The sequence below is a fragment of the Squalius cephalus genome (assembly GCF_949319135.1).
Source record: "Squalius cephalus genome assembly, chromosome: 9".
Classification (NCBI taxonomy): Eukaryota; Metazoa; Chordata; class Actinopteri; order Cypriniformes; family Leuciscidae; genus Squalius; species Squalius cephalus.
In genome coordinates, this window is record NC_137130.1 from 38,769,855 (window position 1) to 38,795,677 (window position 25,823).

Here is a 25,823-nt window from a genome sequence, read left to right on the forward strand (position 1 = left end):
ATTATATTGCACATTTTGCAGACATGTTTATCTAAAGTAACTTACATTGCATTCAAGATATACATAAATGTAATGCTTTCCCTGGGAATCAAACCCATTACATCGGCATTGCTCTACTGTTTGCTACAAGAATGCCCAGTATACAATAATATAAATGCTAAATAGGCTATAATAGTAAGCAAGAAGAGAACCAGACTTAGAATTATCAAAACATGATTACAAAGAGTTAAGAACTTTTGAGTGTGCATGGTAGCAGTACTAAACAGATAAAAAAAAGAATATCAGCAATGTTAATTGAATAGATCCTCATGATTGTCTCAGTGGAACATAGTCTGTGATTTCAAGCAACTTTAAGAAATGTATTCTTCTATTTTTTCTAAAAGCTTTGTTGCAATATCCAGTGCACTTCTAGCATTATCAACGCTGAACTGCTTGTTTGGAATGTGAGGAAATGGGTGATAGTTTGGATACTGAGTTTTTTTGCCATCAACACCAAGTTCAGTCAGTTGCCTCACAGTATTTGGTAAAGAAGTCAACTGTGAGCTGTAATGGGACACCTGCTGAGCAAGGCTAGTTATTGAGCAGTTGTTGGGATGCTCTCCACTTCTCCTGTACATTGCTGCTATCAGGGCTTTTTCCACAGCCTGATGCACCTTAAACAGACACCACTCTGAGCAATCTCCTCCAGTGTCATTGTGAGCTGCTCTGATGTCACATTGAGCCTGTTCATACCAGCGCTTTGCCTCTCCTGTGTTTGGCCTTGGTGTTTCTCTGTGGTATGACCAAAAGTTATAGTGGCTTCTAGAGTAGTTCTGATAGAACCTCTCGCGTCCCCTCCTGTGTCTTTGTGCCTCTGTGTTCCACGTGTTATAGAAATCTCGAAAGTCTCTCCAGGTTGAGGATGTGCTATCTGCAGTTTCCCCTTGTTGTAGTTCCTCAATTCTGTTTTGTATGTATTTGAATGCCTCATTGGCAAGTTCTTCATTGCCTGGGTTTTTGTCTGGATGCCAACGGAGGTAGAGACGTTTAAGGCCTTTTTGTTTGTCCTCACTTGACATATTCCAGATTTCATTTAAGCTTTGGTCAATTTCTTTTCTGATCTCTTCAAATGTCCCTGGAAAGACTCTTTTGGGTGGAGGCCTGGATGTCAAAAGACATTCTATATCTGTACAAGTGGACCCTGTTGACACAGTTGCCTTCTTTTCCCGTTTAAATTGGTAAAGGTCAAGAGAGCTTACTTCAATGAAGTCATCACTACCAACTTGTATTTTATATCTGGCAGGAAATGATCTCATTTGTCCCAGTGGATCATCCAGTCGGTTGATAATAATGGCATAGAAATATTCACCGGATTCGTCCTTGCTGAAGCCAACATACTCTCCACTTTCAAAGTTGTTGAGGAAGTTCATATCAAGGCAGTCATGCCATTCTTCAGGTATGAGACATCCAGGTTTCGGTAAGGCATTGTGTCCTTCCTCGTGGCCACTGTTATGAATGCCATGTTTTGCCAAGGTTTTCTCAATATCCTCCATGTTATCACACAGCAGAAGTTGCCCAAGGACTGGAAAGCTTGAGGTGGTCAGACAGTTCTTTAGAAGAGCATTGATTTCTTTAGTAAGACACATATTAACTTCATTTACTACTTTGGGGACCATGTCATCATTGTGTTTCAAGTAGAAACTGCATCTATCTTGCTGTTTTTCCACATAAACATCTGTTTCAGCCTTACTACCTTCAAGTGGCTCATGATTTAACAGAAGTTCAGTTTGAAGAGTTTTGCAACAGATAATCTGAATCTTGGAAAAGATTTCTTCACACTTTCCTACAGCTTCAGACTGTGAAACCCCACCTTTGCTGTCTTCTCTGATGAGACAGACTAGTCCATGAAGAAATTCAGCAGAAGACAAGTGTTTGTCAAACCAGCCACTAAATTCACATCCCCCTTCATCACAATATTGAACACTTGCTCCCGCCAGATTTTCACAAACTACATCCGAGAGAAATTTGGGGCGAACTTGCTGTGGAAGGAACTGCAACAATGTTTGATGTTCATAGTGATCATTTCCAAGATGACAGTAGTTTAATTTTTCCAGCAGTTTCAGCTTGGCTTCCAAAGGACCCTCAAGTCTTGCGGGCTGGAAGACTGTGTCGTTGAAAAACAAAGTGATGGATTCATAGAGTCTTCCATCTGTTGATGGAAGATAAAGTGGGTCATTTTGGAAACAGGTTTTGTTCTGTTCCTCTTTCAGCAGGCAAAACAGCTGTTGTACAACACGCTTCACAGCTTTCTGCTGGTTTGCCTGAAGGCTGTCTTTGTTAGAACTATCAGAATAGATTTCTTGAAGAACAGTGAAATATTGATTGACGGTGGGCCTCTCCTTTACACTGATATTCTTAAAGAAATCTTCAAATTTCGTATACTTTGAGGGAATGCGGTACAAATAAGGCCTAAACTCAAGATCATCATGTAGCACAAGTGCTGTCTGTTTGGCCTTCACAAGTTTTGTCCCATTTTCCACCAAGATAATGGGGAGGTCTGAGAACAGAGAGGCATCAAAATTTATTGACTGCAGGTATGCGTACAATTTGCCAAATACTGTTTCTCTTGTTTCCATTAATCTGTCACTGTGGCACTGAGACGTACAGATGTTTTTCAAATTAGCAGCTATTTGTCCAGGGAGTGGAGTCTCCAAGGCTCCGACATCTGTTATTTTCTTTATGAGATGTGAAGAGCAGAGTTCTGAAGGTAGGATTGGCATAAATGTCCATATCAGATAATGGTGATCATTGTCTCTGTCAATCAATGATCCACTGATTGCAACAACCTCCCTCTCTTGAGCAAAGGCCTTGTGATAATCACAAAGTTTTTTCTGAATTTTCACTGGAAAGATGAATTTAATGTTAGAAACTCTCTCCAGTAATTTAGAGTTATCATCAATACTCTTTGACAAAACAGTCCTAAACAGGAGATTTGATCTTTCCTTGAGAACATCTAGTGGACTGTTGCCTCTAGTTTCAGATTCAATTTGTTTTGCAAACTGAATGATTTCCTCATCAGACACTTCATGTTTTAATCCAAGGTCCTTTAAGAGACGATGTGCTTTAGTTTGTTTACCATGGAAATTGTTCCATACCTTTGATTCAGTACATTCATCTCTGAAAAGCTCCCAAAACGTTTCTGGCACAAATCTCTCTTTTGGAAGCATTGCCCTGTAAAGGTGTGCATTGTCATCATAGAAGTATGAAGCCACCTGTAGAGAGCCATGGATGTCTCTAATAAATCGGACGTCTGTCAATGCAGAGACAATCCTGGGGTCCACTGGTCCAAGTTGCACTAAAAACCGCATTAAATCAAGAAGCTTGGCCTCTGTCATCGTGTGCACAGAAGGAAGAATAAACTGTACACAGAACTCCAAGTCATTTAGAATCTTAATGTTTAGATGTTCTGCAAATTCTTTGTTCACCCAGGTGTACTTGAGGAAAATACTGTCACATCCTTCAACCTGATACAAGCTCGGAAAATCATTGTAATACATAGAATTCAAGATAAATGGCATTCTGTGTAAATCAATCTTTTCCCATTTTCCAGTTATTGACTCAAATAGGGGCAAGGACTTGAGCATACCCACATGTTGACTCTTGTTATTGGAATCTCTGATCCCTTGTTGTAAGAAGCGTTGAAGATCTACACATTCCTCTTTAGACAGCGCCTCAAACTGTGATGGAGGTACATCACAAACCTGCCCCAAAACAGCACTGCTGTCTCCTGTTTGCAGGAGTTCTGGATTCATATACTTGAGACAGAACTCAAGTTTGAGATCAATGAAAAAGCTGAGGTCTAATTTCATGAACCCCAGTTTTAGGAGAATGGATGCTATTTTTTCATCTTGATACTGAATCACTTTTGATACGTTCCCCATTGTTTGTAAGAAATGTGTGTTATTTTGGCTGGGGCAGATTACTGGTAAGATAGGACTGCTGTTGAAGTGCTTTTTTATCTCACTAAAGACATTCAGATTTTCATTTTGGTAGCTTTGCTCTTGATCCTCAAAGAAGCTCCATAAAGTGTTCAGCCATTTGATCGTCTCTGTCTGCGCTTTGTAAAGCTGGCACCTTTGATCAGGTAATGACTGACTGAGCAGTTGATCAAGTTCAGGTTTCAAATACTCTGCTGCTATGTCAATTGATAAATCTTTAATAAACTTTCCTTCACGCAGAATTTGGACATGACTTCTATTGACATAACTGTCTGCAAACATTTCCTGATGTCCTTGGAAAAGACTGCTAAATCTTGATATCAGCTTTGGGGATTTAGAGTCAAAGACTCTTAACATCCGATCTTCTGTGAGAAGAAGAGGCACCCCATTGAGATCATGGACATTTTTATCATCAGCATTTGTCAAGCAGAAGCTCAGAAGTTTTGAACATCTTTTTTTGTTTTTGATCCATGTCTGATTGATGGGCAAAGGCAATCCACTAGTTGTCTGGACAGGATCATTCAACGATCTTTGCTTCAAGAAATTCATCACTGTTGAAGCGCTGACTTCTGTCACATTCACACCAGCTGATCTGAAATTCTCCTTTATTTCATTCATTTTACTTGAGTTTGGCACTAATTTCATCCCGGTGTCATCTAAAAATTTTAAAATTCCACCATTGTCATCATTTGTAAAATACGGACAATTTTCTGAATGTGGTTTAGATGGACTGCACCAGGTAACTGTGTATTTTTGTAGTGAGCGATGTGATGACTCAACATAAACAGTGTGTACAGTGGGTATGACAGGAAGATCACATTGGCTGATTGATCTATATACCTCATGGATAATCTCATGCCAGACTTTGTCTACTTTCTGTGAAGTGCATGGAAAGTAATTAAGGCAAGAAGTCTCTAGTTGTGACTTGAGGGATACAAGAGCTTTAGGTGTATCCTTCTTCATGACTGAACACAGATGTAATAGCAGATCAGCATAGAGTGGTGAAATTATGTTTACTTTCAGTGACTGGTTCCACTCAGTCTTCAGACTATCGCCATCCTCTTTCCACAAGTCCCTTCTTGAAGAATCTACTTCAAAATTTGCATTCACATGGACTGGTAAACCAGTTTCTCCAGGTAATGGCAAAGAACAAAATGCCCTGCCAGTGAATGTGTGGTTAAATGAGCTTTTCCAACATGCAGCCAGAGCAGCTTGAGGAACTTTGAAATGATCTTGCTTGTTTTTTTGCTCATAGTTTTGTTGTGAAAAGCTAAAGCACTCTGCAATGACCCATTTACTTTGTTTATTTCCAGATGAGATGTGCATGTCATAGATGGTTTTGCAGGGTTCTGCTGTTCTTGACATCAGGGAGTCTCGAACATGTCTGTGAAAATGTTCCTTGCTTACCATGCTCTTTTCTGTGTGTTTCTTTTCAATAACGAAAGAGCTTTTTTTATCCTTTCCATCTTCACTGATCTCCAAGAACTGTATTTGTGTGATGTGTTTCAAGAAGAGTATTAGTCCTTCAGGATCTTCAGTCAAGGCAGAGTAAAGTTCCTTCATGTCACGATCTGTGACGGTCTGTCTAGATATTTCAGATTTTTCTGCCATTTTTTCTGTCCTGAGAGGGAGCCTGAACATGGTTCCAGAATTGAGTGCAAACATTTCTGGAAGAAAGGTATGATAAACATCCTCAAAAGACTTTTTTAATTCATCATCAATTGATAACTTGCATCCTGGTGACTCTTTTGTTATACCTTCCACATATTTTTGATTTGGATCAGAAATGCAGAGCCATTTGTCACCGGTCAGGATAGATGGACAATCTGTCAGATGATACACTGAATTGAAGCCAAGTCCATATTTTCCAGTTCTGCCTAAAGTACCATGTTTTCCTCCTTCCCCCAGCTGCTGAATACCTTGCAGATCATCATCAGAAAATGTTCTGTTGTTGTACACACAAAGAGCCGGGCCTTGAACCAGTTCCCATTCCTTTCCAAATATCTTTTCTGTCTTATGTTTTCTTTTGTCCCACACAAAGTGAATTTCTGTTGCCTCTGCATCATCAGCATTTTGAATTAGCTCTTTCAGAATATCCTTTTTAGATGGATATGCATCAATTATATTTTTTATTCGGGTAGGAAGTTTCTCAGTTTGTCCAAATTCTTTGGCATGAAGGGAAAACTCACTGACTAAATGATTTTTCAGAGTATGGTGTCTTGTTGTTGTTACACCAAAATGACAGGCCACAGGCCGAGGTATCAGATCATGGGTGAGCTTGACACCAGCTGAGACAGGCATCCATGGGCTGTCATTAAATCTCAGCTCTTTAGAAGGTGTCAACACTCCTCTCTTATCAGGTATGAGACAGTTTGTAGGCTTTTCGTCTTTGAATTTGTATAGCCCTTTCATGAGTATTGTGACATACTTATCAAGGTCTGGTGTGGAAAGAGGTCGAGATTTATTTAAATTCTCAATTGTATTAAGTGCAGCAACAAATTGCTCTTTTGTAAATTGTTTGTTGACACCAAGGCAGTCCCAGAGTCTCTCAAATTTGGAGAAGATGACTGGAAGCACATAGAGATATGGTTTCTCCTCAAATTCTGTACTTCTGGCCACTGACCTCACATTTACAAATTGATCCTCAATGAAAATGAATGGAAATGATTTTGCATGCTCAATAATGGGATTGGGATCTTTCTGTTCAAACAAGTAATTGTTGAGATATTCATAGCAAGACTGGGCAATGCTGAAGAGAGACATTTTTTCAAATGCATTGCAGTGTTGGTGTGCTCTTAACAGCTGCAGAAGAACCGTCTCAACTGGTGGATTTGTCAGTACTCTCAATTTTTGGAGAACTGGATCATAATTGTGTATTTGAAGGTTTGAATGATCAACTGTGAATTCTGTCATGCTTACTAAATTGAGACAACTGTCACTGTAAACTTCAGAGGGTTTTTTAAGAACGGTGGCCTTCTTGTTTTGCTGAACTAAAGGAACTAAGGCAGGAAGGAATGGTATTTGAGACAGTGTGTGCCAGTGCAGAGAATTCACATCTTCTGAGGAGTCATTAATTGACTCCACAAGGTACTGAAGACGTTTACGACATTCAGACTTATTCTGTTTCCAAACACTGGATATCTTCCCAGCTCTTTCTATGATGTCCTCTAAAGGGAGACGGTCACTCAGCATTCCCAAATCTGAAAGTCGTTGAATCCTTTTTGGAAAGAAAAAGTCATTTTCTGTTCCTTCAAGAAAGTGTCCTTCCTTAAGTTCATACAAACAAGCCATTTTGCCAGAAGCATTCACAAGTCGCTTGATTAATTGAAGCTTCTTACAACTCTGTGTTGGAATACAAGGGTAGCTTTTCAGTAGGTCATCAACAGCAGGATCATTCAAGTCAATGGCATTCAGCACAAGAGTATTTCTGCTGTGTGTGTCCACAGAACTCAAGTTCTCAAAAACAATTTTGTAAAACTCAGGCCAGTTGATTGTTCTCTGTTTGATCTCTGGTTTGAAGCCACAATCGTTGAAACTCTGTCTTACCCATGATGGGAGAGAAACAACACTAGAATATGAAGCTCCCAAGCTCAAGAACACTTTCATGGCAATGTCTCCAATTACTCGGTTCTCCTCAATTTTTGGATTCAGAAATCTCACATTGTCCATAGAACACCAATTATGTCCGTTGCTGAAAAGCTCCAGAGATTTGCCATTGGCATTCTGCACAACTGCTGAGTAGAAAGACTCAGCCATGGGTAAAAATGCTTTGCTTACTTTCTCTGTGTTAGGCCAGAATGTATGGAAGGAATAGTTCTGGATTTGTCCATTTTGGGTCATTTTTTTCAGCTCAAGCAGTGTAGTGATGTAAGCAGAGGTTACGGCATCTTTCAGTAAAGCTTTGTTCCATTCAGACTTCACTCCTGTTTCCCATATACTTTTCCTATTAGATGTGACTGCAAAAGTTCCATTGACATGGACTGGAAGACCTGTCTCAATTGAGAGAGGAAGAAAGCAAAAAGCCTGGCCTAAGAGGCTTTCATCAGGGGACCATGTGTTAGTTTTTGCCTCTCTATGCAAAGGTACAGCTATACCGCCAATTGGAAGTAAACAAACAGGTTCTTGTTCATTTCTTCTCTGGAGCATTTGCAAAGAATCAAGCGTCCCAAAACATGAGTACAAGAGCCAGTACTGGGTGAGGGATTTATCTGAGTTCTCCTGAACTATTTTAACAATGTGTGCTTTGTTGACGTCAATAATGTTGTGGCATTTGATATCACTATTTCTGAAGGTGTTCTCAACCTCTTGTAGACGTGTGTCATTCGAGACAGCAAATGAATTTATGACTTCTGTGTATATTATGAGAGAAGTCTGGATCTGATCATTCCATGGAGGAGTAGATGCATTTTCAGGGACAATTTGAAGGGACATAGATGTAATGCTCTTCAGAAATAGTAGGTGAGTTTGTGAGTTGTCAGTCAAATGATTTATAAAAGTCCAAATTCGCTCTTCATCATATACCTTTGAACTGATCTCTGACTTGTTGGCCTCCTCCAGAGTGCGAAATGGTAATTTAATCAAGGTGCCATTGTAAGCTTTCTTGCTGTTTTGCACTGACAAATCACAATCACAAATTCCTTCATAAGATTTTAACTGTCCAGGAAACCTTTTGTACAGTCGTTCCTGGAATGGGTCAAGTCGCATTCCTGGGTTTCCTTTGCTGGTTATGTGCTTTTCCAAATGGGTAACATTTGGATCAAGAATGAGAAGGGTTTTCCCACTCAAAATCGAGGGAATATCACTCACATGGTAAACAGCATTAAATCCAAGCCCAAACTTTCCAATCATCTCAACTTTTTTTTCCTTTGATGTTGACCCGACTTTGACAATGTTTCTCCAGTCTTCTTGTGAAAAAAGCTTGTTGTTGAAGATCCAAAGGCATGGTCCATTGCAGAGAGCCATTCCATGATCAAAGAGAGATTCAGGGGGGTCTTTGTGTTTTCTGAAGTCAATGAGGAATTTACATGTGGTTGCCCCAGCATCCTCAGCATTTTGTAGGAGTTCTTTGAAAATGTCACTTTCTTCATCATACTCTTTTAGAATGTTTTTAATTCTTTGAGTAATTGGTTCAGATTGCCCACACTGTTCTATACCAAAGGACTCTTCCTCTGCTTGTATGAGCTGTGGTTTTAAGATGCGAGTACTTAAGAATGGGACTTTCAACCATCTTGCAGTGATGGGTAAAACTTCTTCATGAATGACATAGAACTCCTCATTGTCTTGTTTCAGGTCATCAAGTCCTTCAGCACTGATGTCACAGAAGACTGTTTTGGACAAAGACTGCAGAGTAAAGATCTGACTTTGTGCCATGACAGGCACAGGGGTACTGTCCTTTAAAAGCTTCTCATTCTTTCGCATCCAGTCAAGAATTGCAATTGACACTTTAAGTTCTACCAAGTCTCCTTGAGGAGGATCCCTGCTGTCAATTCTTTGTTTTATGTCATGGAGTATGTCTTCAATCTCTTCATCGGTCAGTGTCTTCTTCACACCAAATTGTGTTAGCAGGGTTTCATATTGCAAAAACTCTTCAGGCACTTTCTTGATGTAGGGGCTTAGATCCAATTCAGGTGGATAGGCTAAAACTATATCTTCTGGAAAGACAAACTCCCTTTTATTCCATATCCAGGGGATGCTTTTTGTGTCCAATAAATCTGTGAAATTTTTCATTTTGTCTTGCATGAATTTGTAAATACTGTGCAGCTCGGTTTTACACTGAAAATCTGAATTTTGTTTGACCATTGATCTCAGTGCAGAGAGGTTCTCCAAGACTTTTTCAGCAGGAGGGGGTTCATGAAGTCCAAGATTTTTGCAGACATGTCCTGTTAGCTCAGAGGTAAGTGGCATTACATATCCAACAATTGAAGAATACTTTGAATCCCTTACTTCAGTCGGCTTATACAGACCTCTCTTAAGATTTCTACAAATGCTTCCATTCAAGAACTTTGGATTTTCACAGGGCACCCACTGCCTTTGCTTCAGCTCTTCTATCTGCACCTTGGTGAATTTAGAAAGGAAATCATTCTCATTCAGGACTCGAACAAGAGTATGTGCTTTTTTCAATGCCTTGTCTGGTGAGTGGACAAAAAGCTTTTCAGTATGATTTATGACTTGGAGTATGTTTTCTATAGATATTTCTTTTTGCTCTGTCTTTAGGCCAAGGATTTTTAAACTTTGAAGCATTTCCTGGGTGTTTGCATAAGAAGGTGGGGGAAATAATTCTGCCTCAAAAAGATCCTGAAACGTCCTGTTTCTTGGATCAAAAACATCTGAGACTTGTTTGTGTTCTCCATGATTTGTCTCAATAAATTTTAGATTTTTAGTTTTCGCAAGAAGCTGCTCACTTTGTGAAAGTAGAAGGCAACCATTATTCAATATCCAGGTCATTACTGTCTGTTCCTCAGCTTTTTTGAAAGAGGCTGCCTCAATGCAGTCAACCAAACAAACAGCCAACTTAGCGGCATCTAAGAGTTCAATATTCAGAAGAGTCAAAAGTCTGCGATCAGCTTCATTTGCACACTGTACAATGGTCTTAGGCATTGGCAAATCATTTGGAATGGCTGGTTTGGTGGTTGAAACAACTGCTTGCTTTGATTGAACTGCAACATATTTCCCACACATCATTCTGAAGATTGGCAACATGGAAAGCAGGATCTTTTCAGCATTTGAGAGAGAATCCAAAGAAGAGAGGTACACTTTCAACTCCTCTTTTTCCTGTGATGAAGCAGAGGCAATGCCTTTGATGACCTGATCTCTGTGTGAGTTCACAAAGACTTGTAGAACACTTCTTGGTGAAGCGGGAAGAACATACTTCTCAATGTCATGATGTCTAAGACATTCATCTCTTTCTATGACTGTACACCCCACCATTCCTAACACTTTCTGCACATGATCTGACAAGCTAGATGCTGTGCTTCTCTGAAAAATCAAAGTTGTGTTACTCTGCAACCTTGCTAACAGTACAGAATTGCCTGAACTCTGTAGTGGCTCCAGTGGTATTAAAGGCACGTCTATAAAGCTGTTTAACTCAATCAATTCAGTGCTAAGAAACTTCCAGAATTCGGCCAGCCAGCTCTTTGGTGGATGATGATTTTCTGCTGTTTTCCATGTCACATGACCTTGGGTCACCTTCCAGTCCATGGGTAAGTGCTTCTTGGTGAGTGCAACAACATGATTAGCATCCAAATTGATTATTGTGTATGTGCCTAAAAAAAAAAGATATGAGTGAGACCAAATTTCACAAACATGTATAGCATTAATTTTATATTATTATAAACATTCACAATGAAATTATATATAAGTCTTACTATTTGTTGCTAGTTTCCTTAGTTGCATAGTGCAAAAAGGGCTCAGATTGTTGGGTATAAATCTTTCTTTACAAAATGGCAGTAATTTTCTAAACAAAGAAAAAAACTGATTATTAGTACTTTTGACAACAAATTATATACACACTAAAGAATTAAAAGTAGGAAAGAGACAACTGTATCAGACCTTACCTTGGAAACTTCTCATTGTCGATCAAAACAGTGTTCTGCACTTCATTGCTAAATGAAGTGAAGGTTCCATCACTGAGAGGCAGAAGCTTAAGACCTTGTAGCTCTGTGTACTTCTCATCACTGAGAGCAAATTCAAGAAGAGAGTATCTGTCACCTTTGGTGAGGTTTTCAGCCTTACTTCTGTGAAGGACATCTCTAACATAAGATGGAGTCACCCATGTCAAGGAATCACTTTCAGGGAAGATTTCTTGAACATCTTTCAAAATATGTTCTGGGACTGTGACCAGGTTCTCTCCTTCAGTAATCAATAATCTTGATATCGCAGACATTGTGTCACTACATATATTGTTAACTGGAAAAACCGCATCTGAGGTAGACACCCAGATTTTCTCATCTCCGGCAAGGTGAAAGATCTTGTATTCAATTAGACCCTTCAGAGTGTCTGTTGCAACTTCATGCCATCTGTCTTTATGTACAGTCTTGGATAGGTCAGGCCAAAGATTGTACACAGTGGCAGCAGGCAGGGTCGAGTTTCTGGATAACTGAATGGCATCCAGGATCATCATAATATATACATGAGGAAGAATATCTTTTATAAGTAGCTCATTCCACTTTGCAGACTCGTCATTCTTCTGATCCTCCTCTTGCCACTTAATGAACCTCCGATTATCTGTCAGGCCAAAGCAAGCATTGATGTGAATGGGAAACCCAGTTTTGTTTGAGTCATTATTTGGAAGTGGCAGAAAGCAACTTAGTCGCCCATTGCAAAGTGATCTGTCTTTATCTATTCGAAAAGCTGCATCAACTTGAGGGTAGAAGCTCAGCTTACTGGCTAGAAAGTCAATCTCTGGTATATATCCATGTTTCAGACGGCAAGGTGTCACAAGCCACTGGGACCTTGTTTCTTCCATTTGATGGGAAATGTGTGATACCGTTTTGAAACAAGTTTTTCTGTCAAATGATTCCTGCTTGACATGAGAAAGGTCAGTGTAAAATTGATTTGATGCTGAAACGTTTAGTCTATTGTTGCGGAAACCACTGGTGTCAATATGCATCAAAGTAATGGATGACACATTTATCAGGAAAAGAAGACTGATGTCTGCATCAGCAATGAAACTGTCAAAAAGCTGTGTAACTTTTGTGGTGTCATACAAGTTATCTGAGATCTCAGAAGCCTCATTACGCAGAGGGAAGCGGAAAAGCGTTCCTTTGAAGTATTGATCCTCGCTGATGACCTTCTCCCAGGAACAACTGTTGACTTGACTGACTACATTTTGAAAGGGCTGGAACTGATCTCTCAAGTTCAAAAGGCTCTCTCTGTCCTCTTCATCATTCAAAGACCATCGATAGCCTTCTTCATCATCTCCAAACACCTTCTTTTGTGGGTCAAAAATGGCTAGGTGTTCAGAACTAAATACACATGGCAAGTCTGTAAATAAACAATAATAATAATTATAAATATTGTTAGCGTCGCCAGTGTTGTGCCAATTTACATGACAGAATCCAACACCATAAGTACCCTGAGGGGAATTTATTTGTAAAAACTGATGTTGCAGCTGATCAGGGGTGTCATTTATAAAACTGTGTGTAGGATCCTTACTAAAAGTGTATGTGCGCCCGAAAGAAAAAAAATGGCATACAGCAAAATAATATTTAGACTTATAAAACTGTGCGTACGCCAGAACCTGCCTTGTTTTTGAATAAATCAATCAAAATAGTATAAAATACATTTCAGAGAATGTTTTTCTCAATCTTTTCCATTAGCCAAATAGTATTTTTAATTGCTTTATGTTTTTAAAGGAAAAAGATAGGCCTTATTCTACATTATTGATAATTATTTGCGTGATAATAGACCATGAGTTCTGCTATTATCATGTGCTTTGCAATCTTCACTGTAGTTAACACATTAAAACACAGCATGCCACAGGAAAAGTGTTCAAAAGCATTGCATCCCATATTACAAATATTTCTATTTATTAGAATATAAAAGGTAACTTCTCAATTACATTAATGAGAATAAATATCTAAATGTGCATATCAGATGTAAAATATAGTTTAAATCATTATTTTATTCATTTAAACTGTTATTATGAACATGCACTGTATTTATGATTAGGACTCATAATGTTTATACATTTATAAAGTGGTTTTCCTTCATCTGACGTCAGTCCCTCAGCTCACCATCGGTGTCTCCAAAATGTGCGTATGCATGACTCAGAGTTTACTTACAGGTACACTTACATTCTCCTGTCAAGTTTGTTTTTAATAGATCACAACCTTTGCGTGGGAAGTGGCGTACGCACGTTTCCAGCCCCATTTTGTGCATCTGCCATGTTTATAAATGAGACCCCAGGTCAGTCAATGACGTCATTAGTAAATAATTAACTGAGTGCTGATAGCCTATAGTTAAGGATGCACCTGTAACGATAACCAGCTGGAGTGCCCTTGAGAGCCACCAGAGGGCACTCCACACCTGACTCTCATGTTCACTCACAGACTACATCTCCCATCATTCTCTGCCTGGACTCATTATCACATTCACCTGTATCTCATCTTCTTGTTTAGTTCACCCCATATAAGCCTGGTTCACCGCATCACTCACTGCGAAGTTTTGTATGTTGTTGCACTGCACTTCTGAGCGTTTTTCCCTGGTTTTGTGTCTCTTGGTTTTTGGATATCTTGCCCTGTTCCCTGGATTACTCTCTTGCCTCTGGTCCCTGGATTACTCTCTTGCCTCTGGTCCCTGCCTGTTTTGTTTGTTTGTTTTGTTTGTTTGTTTGGACTGCCTTCCAGTGTATGACCTATTGCTTGTTATTTTGATTACCCCTAAATAAAGCTGCGTTTGGATCTTTACCTTCGAGTCTCGGAGCAGATCGTAACAGAAAACTTCGCCATACCTAGATCCAGCAGCGATGCCATCAGATACAGCAGTACAAATCCTGCGTCTCCGTCAGGGGAATTGGCCGATTGAGAGGTATGTCGAGGAGTTTATTGAACTGGCAAATCTCACCTCAATGAACACAGAATGCCTTAAGATCTTTTTTCGTGGAGGGCTATCTGAACCGCTCAGTTCATTCATGCCCTTGCATGATCCTCACGAGACTTTGGAGCACTATATTGATCTGGCCCTTTTGTTAAGCGGATCATCGTTTACTGTGGGCGGGGTAGAGGAGGAGCTCCGTGAGCCCGCAGTATCCCCTCAGCCTGAGCTTCTCCTCGTCAGCCCTGCCGAGCCTGCGCTTCACGTCAGCCCTGCCGAGCCTGCACTTCACGCCAGTCCAGCCGAGCCTGCACTTCACGCCAGTCCAGCCGAGCCCGCACTTCACGCCAGATCTGCCGAAGCCAAGGCAGTATGCATCATGCCCGCCGCCCCTGAGACTGAGAGCATCATGCCCGCCGCGCCTGAGACAGCAAGCGACATGCCCGCCAAGCTAGAGCCTTCTTCACCGCTGGTTGCGTCCAGCACAGAGCCTTCGCCGCTGGTCCTGCCCAGCACAGAGCCCTCTTCATCGCTGGTTCCGTCCAGCTCAGAGCCCTCTTCGCCGCTGGTCCTGCCCAGCACAGAGCCCTCTTCATCGCTGGTTCCATCCAGCACAGAGCCCTCTTCGCCGCTGGTCCTGCCCAGCACAGAGCCCTCTTCATCGCTGGTTCCGTCCAGCTCAGAGCCCTCTTCGCTGCTGGTCCTAACCAGCTCAGAGTCCTCTTCGCCGCTGGTCCTACCCAGCTCAAAGCCCTCGCCGCTGGTCCCGTCAAGCTCAGAGCGCGCTGATCCTGATCCAGAGACTGTTCACGTCACTTCTGCCGAGCCAGAGACTGTTCACGTCACTTCTGCCGAGCCAGAGACTGTTCACGTCACTTCTGCCGATCCAGAGACTGAGCTTCACGTCACTTCTGCCGATCCAGAGACTGAGCTTCACGTCACTTCTGCCGATCCAGAGACTGAGCTTCACGTCACTTCTGCCGATCCAGAGACTGAGCTTCACGTCACTTCTGCCGATCCAGAGACTGAGCTTCACGTCACGTCAGCCGATCCAGAGACTGAGCTTCACGTCACGTCCGCCCGTCAAGAGTCTCGCCCCGCCGAGACTGAATCTGTTCCTGAGCCTGAATCTGATCCTGATACTGAGCCTGAATCTGTTCCTCTTCCTCTTTCTGCGCCTGTGTCTTCGGACAAGATGGCCGACTCCACGCCTGTGTCTTCGGACAAGATGGCCGAATCCTCGCCTGTGTCTTCGGACAAGATGGCCGACTCCACGCCTGTGTCTTCGGACAAGATGGCCGACTCCACGCCTGTGTCTTCGGACAAGATGGCTGAAACCACGCCTGTGTCATCGGACAAGATGGCCACCGCCGAGCCAGTGTCTCAGGACAAGATGGTCTCCGCCGAGCCAGTGTCTCAGGACAAGATGGTCGCCGCCGAGCCAGTGTCTCAGGACAAGATGGTCTCCGCCGAGCCAGTGTCTTCGGACAAGATGGTCTCCGCCGAGCCAGTGTCTCAGGACAAGATGGTCGCCGCCGAGCCAGTGTCTCAGGACAAGATGGTCTCCGCCAAGCCAGTGTCTTCGGACAAGATGGCCGCCGCCTGTTCCTGAGCCGGTGTCTGTTCCTGAGCCGGTGTCTGTTCCTGAGCCGGTGTCTGTTCCTGTTCCTGAGCCGGTGTCTGTTCCTGTGCCATGGTCGCCTCCCTGGCCGCCTGAAGGGTCGTCTCCTCCCTGGCCGCCTGAAGGGTCGTCTCCTCCCTGGCCGCCTGCACAGCCTGCTCCGCCCTGGTCGCCTGCACAGCCTGCTCCGCCCTGGTCGCCTGCACTGCCTGCTCCGCCCTGGTCGCCTGCACTGCCTGCTCCGTCCTGGCCTCCCGTATTACTGCAGTCTCAAGGTCCTCTTCCGCTCCACGGACCTGGCCCTCCATCCCGGATCCGCCTCCGGGCCACCTCCCACCTGGACAGTTTTGGAGCGTCTGGAAGCGGCTCTTTGGGGAGGGGCTATGTAACGATAACCAGCTGGAGTGCCCTTGAGAGCCACCAGAGGGCACTCCACACCTGACTCTCATGTTCACTCACAGACTACATCTCCCATCATTCTCTGCCTGGACTCATCAGCACTCATTATCACATTCACCTGTATCTCATCTTCTTGTTTAGTTCACCCCATATAAGCCTGGTTCACCCCATCACTCACTGCGAAGTTTTGTATGTTGTTGCACTGCACTTCTGAGCGTTTTTCCCTGGTTTTGTGTCTCTTGGTTTTTGGATATCTTGCCCTGTTCCCTGGATTACTCTCTTGCCTCTGGTCCCTGGATTACTCTCTTGCCTCTGGTCCCTGGATTACTCTCTTGCCTCTGGTCCCTGCCTGTTTTGTTTGTTTGTTTTGTTTGTTTGTTTGGACTGCCTTCCAGTGTATGACCTATTGCTTGTTATTTGGATTACCCCTAAATAAAGCTGCGTTTGGATTTTTACCTTCGAGTCTCGGAGCAGATCGTAACAGCACCAATTATTAAAATGTTGCCCAATACAACAAGTCAATATTAAACTTTCCCTGCCATTGATGGAATTTTCTGGCTTTCTGTGTTTTCACTGTTATACAGTATGGGGCTTTATGACATTTCAACTAGTATAGAATCTCCGGAACAAAACACAGGAAAAAAAAAAGGAGCAGAAACGAACGATAAAAGCATTGCTGCACGTTGTAGTCTCTAAAAATATGTTTTAGATTTTTTTTAATGAACATTCAAGTGTTGATAAAAAAAGAATGAATGAATTTTTTAAAGCAGAGGCTCTGATCTTTCTTTTGATATAATGCATGTTCAGATATTCATAGACAACATATTCTGGGGGCCATGAACTTTTTGTTAAAAATGATCAAAAATGCTGGCGGTGGCTGACAACTTATATTACCCCTTTTCTGCAGCCCCCATTTTGAAAATGGGGTCATAAATGACATACCCAAAATAAAAAGGTTGCTGCTCATAAGTCATTCTGAATAGACACAACTGACATATATTTAGAAACCCATCACTTGACAGTTTACAGTTCAAGACTCAGAATTACTCTGACTGTTATTAATATAAAGATATATAATCTCAAACATAATTTTCTTTTTAACAATAGTTATTTTAAATGTATAAAAAATTATGTGGCTGTTGTGTAGTAACTTAGAAACACAATGAAGCTGAAGCCACAAGTGTGGTCATGCTTCATGTCGAATCCGAGGATGTTATCTCTAAAACTATGAATTTTATAAAACATTTTCTAAGACCATACCATGTGTGTTTTTTAGAGAAGGCAAATAAAAGGCAAATAAAAAAGTGCCCTCTGTAAGCTCCCTTACAGTCTATGGTCTATGTCTGGTGTGGTGAACTGCCCCATTCATGCTCCTTTTGTTCTCACTTGACAAACTGTTCTCACGTCTGCAGGTTATGAGACCTAATCTTCATTATTCTTCTGTCATTATTCTTTAGTGTTCCTTTATTCTGGCATTACCCGGCTTGCCCATCCACATCACTTTGATTCCAATATACATTTATCCACCTATTATAAATAGTCTTTCTAGAAAACAAAACATTTTCTTATGAACTTATGTAAATTCTTTTGACAAAATACATCATGAAATATAACTGAATGTGTGCAGCCGGCATTAGAGCTACAATTAGCATCAAGCTACATAAGACAATTTATACGATTAATCATATGCTTTTACTCAAAACTCGCTTTTAACGAGTGTTTGCAATAACTTTCTATTGCGATCTAATGTGTGTTTTGGTCATATTATGTTGTTGAAATGGGTTATTTTGAACCTTTTATTAGAATCGCTGCACCTGCTTAGAATTTTTCATGTTATCCTCTATTGTTATGAAAATAAGCCAAATTTGCATGAAAATCACATACAAATCATCTTAATTGCGTGTTTATTAGCTTCAAGTTAAGTGTAGAAGCATTTTTCTGTGTTTGTTGTGTACAGAACTGACCGTGGAAGTGTAATGGAAGTTTGTCATCGGGAGAGACAGGACGGGTTATGAACGCGTAATATGAGTGTCATATGTGCAGCAAATGATCATAACAGCGATCGGGGAAGAGAAAACACAGGCAGACAGCGCTCGAAGCCACTAACACTCATCAGATCGCGTAAATCAGTAGAAAATTTGTAGAAATTATCTATTATTTGTAGTAAATGTAGAAAACAACATTTGCATATACTGTATTGTTCAATTTCACACTAACATTCACACTTGGAGCAAATAATCTCTCACACAGTGTAACATTGTCCATCAATAAAAGGGTGAAAGAAATAGTGACGAGGTCCTGATATTGACGAGGGGGCGGAGAATTCGCATCACCTGTGTGTGCGCTTGGCCATCAAGTGGTATTTCAGACTGGACGTGCTGCGATGAAAGCTCAGTTCACAACGACAAAACACACAGATCACTTTGGTCTTGTCAGTTGAACAGGTGTTGTAGTTTTACTAACGTTACTAGTTGTTTTGCATGTGAAAAAAAAACTACAATGTTTGCTAGGCGTTAATCGCGTGATAAAAAAAATGACGCCGTTAAAATGGGTTTGTGTTGACGCCGTTAATAACGCGTTTAACTGACAGGCCTAATTTTTAATCCTTCAAGTGTATTTAGGAATCAGATCATTAGCAGGCACTTAGTAGAATACCCAAAAAAGTTACAGAGCCAATCTGTTAATGTAGTATATTTCACCTGTAATATGATAAACAGAGTTGAAGCCGATCCCAAATCTCCCGACTTTTGTTGGGTCATCCTGCTTGATGCTTCTGCCAACTCTCTGGATTCCCTCCCAGTCTTCCTCTGTGAAGGCTGCATCATTGAAGGCATAGAGAGCCGGTCCTGTGATCAAAGATACAAACAGATGATCAAACAAAAATGACCAAACAACTTTGAAAATAACACACTTTGCCTATAGCGCAGTAAAGACTTTCAGTATCTGGACAAATACTGGTCATGACAGAGAAGAATGAGTTATGTCTCTCATATTCTATGTACTTTATGCCCTTATTTTCAGCTCATTTTATTTTATTTTAGGACGAAAATGATTTTGACCTGGTTTTGAAACACAAAGAGTTTTGAGACACAATACTGGTGACCAGAGTTTTTCAAGAGAGAAGCACAGATTATTAATGGCAAAATGGGTCTAATTTATTATTTTGGTTGCTCCTAAATCAGCTAAGCTGCCAATTATCATCAATGTCCAATCAACAATCAGATCATTTTTTCCCATGCAAATAGTTCCCATGATCCTCACAACATTTACAGAGCTTCAGTTGAGCTTCAATCCACTCCTACTGATATAGTCACATATAATAAACCTTATATTTAAACACTTATACTGTTATTCACTAAACTGAAAGATAAGCAAATAGCCCATCTTGTTGGCAGAGTCTATTTACACTGACTCCGCCCACTGACGTCTGATTGGGCCAGACTAAATCACTGCATTATTAACAGTAGCAATAGTGTAGGGGTAAAGTGTGTGGAAGAAAGTTTTGACCCAAATCGACCTGAGATCACAATCTGCCTTTTGCTGAACTCGCTCTACTTCCTTTTCCCATCGCATATCAGATCGGAAAGGCATGTATTTTCAATAAAAATTAAGAAAACTTTTGAAAAGTGGAAATAAGGTGTCTAACGTGTGTTTAATAATAAAGTGTTTAGGGTTGGGGTCGGTGTAGGGACGGCTTTATTGTCCCAATAAGGCAGCATCCATTTAAAGGGGTCATATAATGGTACATGCACTTTTACAAGTTGATTATACTGAAATGTGTGTTGGCAGTGCCTGTACGCAACCATCATAAAATGATAAAAATCCATCCAGTGTTTTTTTTTTTTTAAATCTTCTTTTATGTTTCCCCCCAACTCAAATCAAGCTGTTCGATTTTGTGACGTCACAAGATCGGACGCCCCTCCCACGAATGTTCATTGACAGTAGCGTTTCAACACAGCCCCGCCCTCGCTTGTGAGCGAGCTGTCAATCATATCCCGCGCGGACCGGCGTGTCATTGTTGATAGCTGGAGCACTGAGCAGAATGGCATCTAAGCGATTGTGGTGTTCTGTTCTAGGGTGTAATAACGAACACAGCAGTCATGTTGATGTTCCTAAATCCGTACAGCTGATGACGCAGTGGCTGAGTTTGTTTTCGAAGGGAATATTCCCCACGATCAACATCAATGCTTTCATGTTTGCGCAAATCATTTCACCAGACTGCTTTACAAACGAGGGTCAGTATAAAGCTGGTTTTGCTAAAAGCTGTTCCTGAAAAAAGGATCGGTACCAACTTCGTGTTCCTGCTGCACCTCCAGAAGAACTGAAGTGAGTGTAACATTTTATTAACCTTTATATTAATCTTTATATTAATCTTTGCAAATTGCTTGCTGCACGCTTCACGATGAATGTGGCTATTTTTATACTCAGGGTACATTACGGCATGTTTTCTATGTGCGACGTTCTCAATATAATTCATAATCCCACATTTATAATGAACAACGCGTTATGGTTATTGTATTATTATTAAAAACGGTGTACCCACAGAACAGAGGGGCGGGGTGAGCAAAGCTCATTATCATTTAAAGACACATGCACTTGAACGGAGTGCTGAAAACAGAGCTGTTTTTGATCAGGTAAAATGAGTGTTTTCTTACAATACTAATGAGTAGGGCTGTAATCAACCAAAGAAAATCTTGGTCGACTGAAGTCCTGAAATTTTCGACTAAAAATCGACTAAAAATTAAAAAAGTAAAAAGTTACATTAATTAGCTGCGCACTGTGCACAGTACTTGGTAGCCTTGTTGTCCGCCTAAATGAATTATAAATAAACATAAAAAACTAGTAGGCTATTTGCAGTATATGAAATCGGTTTTGACCTAATTAATTTGCACTGAAATGAGTCTGACACATGAGTCTGTCGGCTCTGACAGCGTTGCATCACGTGCACCTGCGCAATATCAGAGCCTATGATTTCCGAAAATAGTACTATGTTGTCAACTAGTGATATCATCACAAGAACTTTTGAGGAATATGCAACATAATTTAGACAATTGTTTTTGTCATAGGCTATGTATTATAATAACTGACAGACACTATCATTTCAGACGCTCTGTGCAGCTGCTCTGTGGAGCTCAGCTTCGCGGCTGAGACACGAATAGACTATTAACTTAAACTTAAAAAATGCTGCCACACTGCCGATGTCTTTGTTGACATGGTAGAAGAGGACTGACCGACTATGAATTAAACACTCTCACAATTAAATAAATAATATTCAGCAAACCTTCTAGTAGCCTACTTTCTTCAATCTGTCTCTCTTCTCCAGTGGGTTGGGCTAATCCAAAAGAAGTGAAAACAAGGGGGGTGTTCTGAAGACAGACTGTTACCTGTGAAACAGGGGTGCTCAGAAAACACCCCCATTAGCAATTAGTGCTTTCCACCTGATGAAATGAACGTGGCAAAACTGATGAAATGAACGCGGCAAAAAATTGACCAATCAGAATTTTGGTCAAGCCAGAACGTATCGACCAAATAATCGACTAATCGACTGGGAGATTACAGCCCTACTAATGAGAATTTTTAATTAAAGTATATTACAAACTTTTAATTTAGACCCTAAAGAATCATATTAGCTTGTACAAAAATGGCATTATGTGACCCCTTTAATAATTTTAATAAATATAATAATTTACACTCTATGTTATAATTGTATACCATGTAATGTACAACAACACTCTGGTGCAAATGCTATCTGCTACTATTTCAAAGTATAAATAGCATCTAACTACTATTTACACTTATTGTAGTGTAATTAGAATCTATTGCTACTTGCACGGTATAAATAGCATCTATCACTAAGAAAATATGCTTTTTTCACTCAGTGCAAATAGCCGCTGCCAAAAAGTTGGATTTAATATAAAAACATACTGTAAATTTCAGAGCTCAAAACTCGCTTCCCATTAAAAAAAGGCAGAAGGTGTAGTTGCAAAACTCAAATGTAAACCCCTAGACTGTAATATCCTTTGTGGCGGGCTCTACAGTAATTTTATAAAGTTTAAGTCTAGTGAGATTTAAATCTGTTTGCAACACAAATACCTTGATACTTTCCGAGCTCTTCAGTCCACAGGCTCTGAGTCTCATAATGCCTCTCGTCATGAATAAACACCACACGTGAAGCTCCTGCATCATCTGCATTCTGGATCAGCTCCTGGTACGTTACAGGATTAATATTAAACACAGATACGATGAGATATTTAAGATACATATCATTTAACAATGATGTGAAAGTATTCATGTTTAAACCTTTTTTAGCCTACCTTCAATATTTGTCCTCCATCTGGGTACCTTCTCAAAATCTCTTTCAGGTAATCAATGAATGGTGGAGACGTTGCACCAAATTTATTTCTGCATTGAACAATGTAAAGTTTATCATAAACTGCACAAAACACATACACAGCAAAATCAAGGTTCATGTAATTGTCTCGTTTATTCAGTTTTGTTTGTTCTTAGTTTCTGTTTTCCCAGACTTTTAGTTTGTTTTAATCAGTCACATGTGTTTCTTTGTCTCAGTTTCCCACCAGTTATCAGTTTTCATGAACAATCATCTAATCATCTCACCTGTTCGTTATTATCTCATCATCAATGTGTATTTAAGTTGCTCTGTTTTCGTCAGTCGGTTTATGTTTGTTGCACGCACGCACTGTTACACCTTCTTTCTGTACCCGAGTTTACTTATTAAAAATCTTCTTCATCATTGTGACAGTAATAGAATAAATACAAAATCAGCTTAACAAATAAATGCTTGATATTATTTGTAAAACATATTCGTTTTTTTCATAAACATGCTTGATCTGATGACTCTCAGTGTACTTTAACACTCCACCATATTATTTATGGGATTAAGCATAAAACCCACAATGTGGCTGTAATGCACGCATGACGATGGAGATAATGATTAAAATGTTGATTAATTTTGATTATTATCTCCTTTGTTGTGTGCACATTACAGTCATATTGTGTGCACTTGGGTATCTTCAGTAAATATAACACAACCACAATATAACGACGATACTGGACTAATGAACTAGGGAAAACCAGTGCTTTAAATCCCCATGAAATCAAAATTGAAAACGTTTTTTTTTTAGTATGAATATGTTAGCCTTACTGTAAACTTTAGAACAGGGGGTCAAATTGTCTTCATTTATTTTAGCAATTTATAACTGTAAAAAAAGCACTAATTAAATATATTTACTAGCTTCATAGTGTGCAGTTAACTTAATAGATGGCAAATCACTGCAATATATAACTAAGTACATTACTCCACAAAAATAATAGATGGTCTGCTAAGTTGTAAATAATGGCTTAAAGGTATTTACTGTACATTCAGGATAATAAGTAATTACTAGCTTTTTTATGGCATGGATCCTTCAATGACTAATATGTCCTTACAATATGTTAAGTTAATCATCAATTACTAGTGTGTTTGTGCAGTTTGCATTTAGAAGATATAAGCATTCAAAACGTATAGTCTCTCACTTCTGCCAATATGGATCACTGATTTTGATGACATCACTTTGCACTTCAGCTTCATCATTCATTTTCTGTCCAATCAAATGCTCTCTAGAATCTGAAGCTCCGCCCCCTACATTATGAATAGACGCTGAAGCTGCAGCACATAGTGCATTATATAGGGGATAATGAATGATTCACACTGTGTACTTATGCTTTCCATTGGGGTGAATGAAGTCTGGTTTCACATTAGTGTTAGTTAGTCAGCGATTTGGAGGAGATTAGGAGGAAACTGAGGCTTTACCGAACTCAAGGCTCTGGCCGAGCTGTGATTTAAACTAAACACTATTGGCTATTTAATAAAAGGGGAGGAGCTGATCGATATGCCCCACCCTGTCTTCCTGTTTCATTGGACATTACGTCAACACATTGAATAATGCTGCGCATTTCCAGGCACTCAGTGGGAATTTAACTGCATACAGGGCTAATTAACATAACCAGGAACTAGGGCTGTCAGTCACTTAAACGCGTTATTAACGGCGTTAACGCAAACCCATTTTAACGGCATACATTTTTTTATCGCACGATTAACGCGTAGCAAACTTTGTAGTTTTTTTCACATGCTTTTGCAACAACTAGTAACGTTAGTAAAACTACAACACCACCGGATTTAACTAGACCGGAAACAAAACAACAGGCACGCCGCACACACATGTTTGGGCTTGCGAGCCGGCCAAAGAGTGGACGAGAAGCCGCGTCTAGGACAACTTGTATCGCACATCGGACGCGCACTTTCTCAGTTTATGGCCAGCAATAAAAACGCAGAATGGCGCCGCCGGTGTGTGTACACTCATAGAGAATAATGTGTTCAAATTTTAAATATGAGGCGCTGCACTTCGCTTCTCGTCCACTGTGCGACCCCCTTTAACGTTACGTTTTGAGTGGATGAATGATGAGCGCGAGACGCTGAAATGGATGCCAATAAGATTCTGAATGGAAAGTTTATTTTAAAAAAAGTGGCCAAATGGTTCAATTGACAAGACCAAAGTGATCTGTGTGTTTTGTCGTTGTGAACTGAGCTTTCATCGCAGCACGTCCAATCTGAAATACCACTTGATGGCCAAGCGCACACACAGGTGATGCGAATTCTCCGCCCCCTCGTCAATATCAGGAACTCGTCAGTATTTCTTTCACCCTTTTATTGATGGACAGTGTTACATTGTGTGAGAGATTATTTGCTCCAAGTGTGAATGTTAGTGTGAAATTGAACAGTACAGTATATGCAAATGTTGTTTTCAATAAAAAACATTTGCACAAAGAAGCCGATCCACTTTTCCATGTTGATAAGAGCATTAAAATGAGAAAAAAAATAATGGGACAAAAAGAAATCAAGATACATTTAGAATAGATAAAAATGTGCGATTAATCGCGAGTTAACTATGACATTAATGCGATTAATCGCGATTAAATATTTTAATCGTTTGACAGCACTACCAGGAACACGTGAACTCAATCAAAAAACATGGAGACAAACTAGCAAAGGGGAACACAGGCAAACAGGAACAAAACTGGACATAATCGTTACAAAAACATGTAGTGAATAAAACCACATACTTCTTTTTCTTCTTTTGCCTCGATGCTGAACTCATTGTTCTTCTTTTACATTCTCCTGTGTGGATAAAAAATGTAACTGTTTAAAAAAAAACAATAATTAACTTTTAATTAACAATTTCTCCAAATTCTTAAAAGAAGCCAACTTTTCAAACAGTTATTCCATGGAAACTGTT

At 40.3% G+C, this 25,823-nt stretch overlaps 1 protein-coding gene across 1 annotated transcript; it reads right to left on the reverse strand.

Annotated features, from left to right (window-relative positions):
- On the reverse strand, window positions 1-25,685 carry LOC307164726 (sacsin-like; the record flags this gene model as incomplete). Its single annotated transcript, XM_079881787.1, has 7 exons — window positions 1-11,239; window positions 11,342-11,430; window positions 11,531-12,959; window positions 19,230-19,376; window positions 22,624-22,735; window positions 22,845-22,932; window positions 25,651-25,685. 7 exons carry the CDS (start codon window positions 25,683-25,685, stop codon window positions 351-353), a joined length of 12,789 nt encoding a protein of 4,262 aa, XP_079737913.1. The 3' UTR covers window positions 1-350.
- Window positions 25,686-25,823: the final 138 nt, after the last annotated feature.